General features: G+C 38.6%; 1 protein-coding gene across 1 annotated transcript in view; it reads right to left on the bottom strand.

Annotated features, from left to right (window-relative positions):
- The window catches only part of LOC106867383 (WD repeat and HMG-box DNA-binding protein 1), a 38,985-nt gene that overhangs the window by 20,818 nt on the left and 15,531 nt on the right, over positions 1-2,636 (bottom strand). The window contains exons 11-12 of the mRNA XM_052971559.1: positions 2,066-2,282; positions 445-596 (exon numbers count right to left, since the gene is read on the bottom strand). Of these exons, the coding sequence (XP_052827519.1) occupies positions 445-596; positions 2,066-2,282 (369 nt within the window). The remainder of the gene's footprint in view (positions 1-444; positions 597-2,065; positions 2,283-2,636) is intronic.

Raw genomic sequence — 2,636 nt, 5'->3', positions numbered from 1 at the left:
ATACATATATATATACATATATATATATATATACATACATATATATATATATATATACATACATACATATATATATACATATATATATATATATACATACATATATATATATATATACATACATACATATATACATATATATACATACATACATATATATATATACATACATACATACATAAATATACATATATACATACATATATATATATACATATATATATACATACATATACATACATACATATACATACATATATATACATACATACATACATAGACAGACAGACAGACAGATATAGATATATGTATGCATGTATAGCAGTAAGCAACTAAGCTAATACAGTAGGGAACATTTTAAGTAACAGATTTGTGCTTTAGACAGTTTATCATCAAATAAATGTTACATATTTGATGCACAATCTCACCGTGGCTACAACTTACCATAAATCTTTGAGAAAGATGGTCAGGTGTAGAACCAGGTTGGAAAGGCTTTTGAACAAGTATTTTTGGTTCGTTATATGGAACAGCAGCGGTCGGTTTCAGAGGTTGGTCAGTTGTGGTACTTTCTCCATCGGACATGTTTGAAGCTCCATCTAAAAGACGATTAAGTTATTAGTGATCAATAAATTCCGCAAGGAATATTTATATAACTCTTAATATTATTATTATTATTAAGGCAGTGGACTGGCAAACTCATTAGCACACTGGGCATAATGCTTAGCGGCATTTCATCCATCTTTATGTTCTGAATTCAAATTCCACCGAGGTCAACTTTGCCTTTCATCCTTTTGGTGGGGTCGAGAAAATAAGTACCGGTTATGTACTGGACTTAATTACATCAACTCCATCTCTCCTACAAATTTCAGGCCTTGTGCCTATTGTAAGATTATTCATCATCATCGTTTAACGTCCACTTTCCATGCTAGCATGGGTTGGACGATTTGACTGAGGACTGGCAAACCAGATGGCTGCACCAGGCTCCAATCTGATCTGGCAAAGTTTCTACAGCTGGATGCCCTTCCTTACACCAACCACTCCAAGAGTGTAGTGGGTGCTTTTTACGTGCCACCGGCACGAGGGCCAGTCTGGCGGTACTGGCAACGGCCATGCTCAAAATGGTGTATCTTACGTACCACCTGCACAGGAACCAGTCCAGCGGCACTGACAACGATCTCACTCGAATGACTTGTCATGTGCCACCGGCAAAAGTGCCAGGAACGCGAAGCTGCAGCACAAGTGCCAGGAAGGTGAACAGACATTAAATGATGATGATGATGATGATGATGATGATGATCCTTTTGTGCTTTCAAAGCTGTGTGGAATAAGAGATCCTTTATTTGCAAAACAGATATGGGTTAGCACCAGGAAGAGCATTTGGCCATAATAAAACAAATGCTTCAATAGCATATTTGTTTAACCCATGCTAGTATGGAAATAGGCGTAAAAAAACAAATAAATTTTTACTGAAGTTCACCGCAATTAATAATAATAATAATGTTAGTAATAATGATAATTATTAGTATTCCCCCAAGGTCGACTTTGCCTTTCATCCTTTTGGATGGTCAAGGCAGTAGTGGTGCTAGCAGTGACGGGGTCCATGGTAGTGATGATGATAATAATGATGATGATGATGACAATGATAGTGGTGATGGTGATGATGGTAATAATGGTGGTGGTGGTAGTAAAGGTTGTGGTGATTGCAGTTCTCATGACAACAATGGTACAAGTGATAATGATAATGATTACGACAATAAGGATGATGATGATGATGGTGGCACTGATGACAATGGTAGCAGAGATGAAGATAGTGGCGACCAGTGAGGCTGTCGGTGCTTATGACAACAATGCTGGTATTGGTGATGATGATGGAGATTATAACGGCTTTGCTGCTGACGATAATGATTGTATTGATAATGATAGCGGAGATGTTGATAATAGTGGTACTTATGACAACAACGATGGCAGTTGTGGTGATGAAGATAATGGCAGGAAACGACGGAAGCAAAGAACCATAATAATGAAGATTGTGAAGAAAAGGCACACAAGACAACGTTCGTCTTACCTTTCAATGCGTCATCATCAAATATGGCTTCAGGATTGAGTTTAGCAGTAAACTCGTTATCGCTCTGCTCTCCAGCATCTACCGAAGGAATGTCAGGTCCAATGGCGCCAGACAACATCTCATCATCAAGGTCATCGAAAATATCATCGTCATCTAAATTGTTATCCACAGCAGAGGAGGCAGGGTTGGGTGTGGTGACTGCAGGTTGTTCGGCGCTCTGTCAAAGAATCCAACATTAGTCAACAAACCCGTTGTCAACATTGTTGCTTTTAATTCTCTTTATTCTTTTACTCTTTTACCTGTTTCAGTCATTTGACTGCGGCCATGCTGGAGCACCGCCTTTAGTCGAGCAAATCGACCCCAGGACTTATTCTTTCTAAGCCTAATACTTATTCTATCGTTCTCTTTTTCCGAACCGCTAAGTTACGGGGACGTAAACACACCAGCATCGGTTGTCAAACGATGTTGGGGGGGACAAACACAGACACACAAACATATACACACACATACATATATACAACAGGCTTCTTTCAGTTTCCGTCTACCGAATCCACTCGCAAGGCTTTGGTCG

This window comes from Octopus bimaculoides, chromosome 11 (assembly GCF_001194135.2).
Source record: "Octopus bimaculoides isolate UCB-OBI-ISO-001 chromosome 11, ASM119413v2, whole genome shotgun sequence".
NCBI classification, from domain to species: Eukaryota; Metazoa; Mollusca; class Cephalopoda; order Octopoda; family Octopodidae; genus Octopus; species Octopus bimaculoides.
This window is presented reverse-complemented; position numbering and strand designations above follow the sequence as displayed.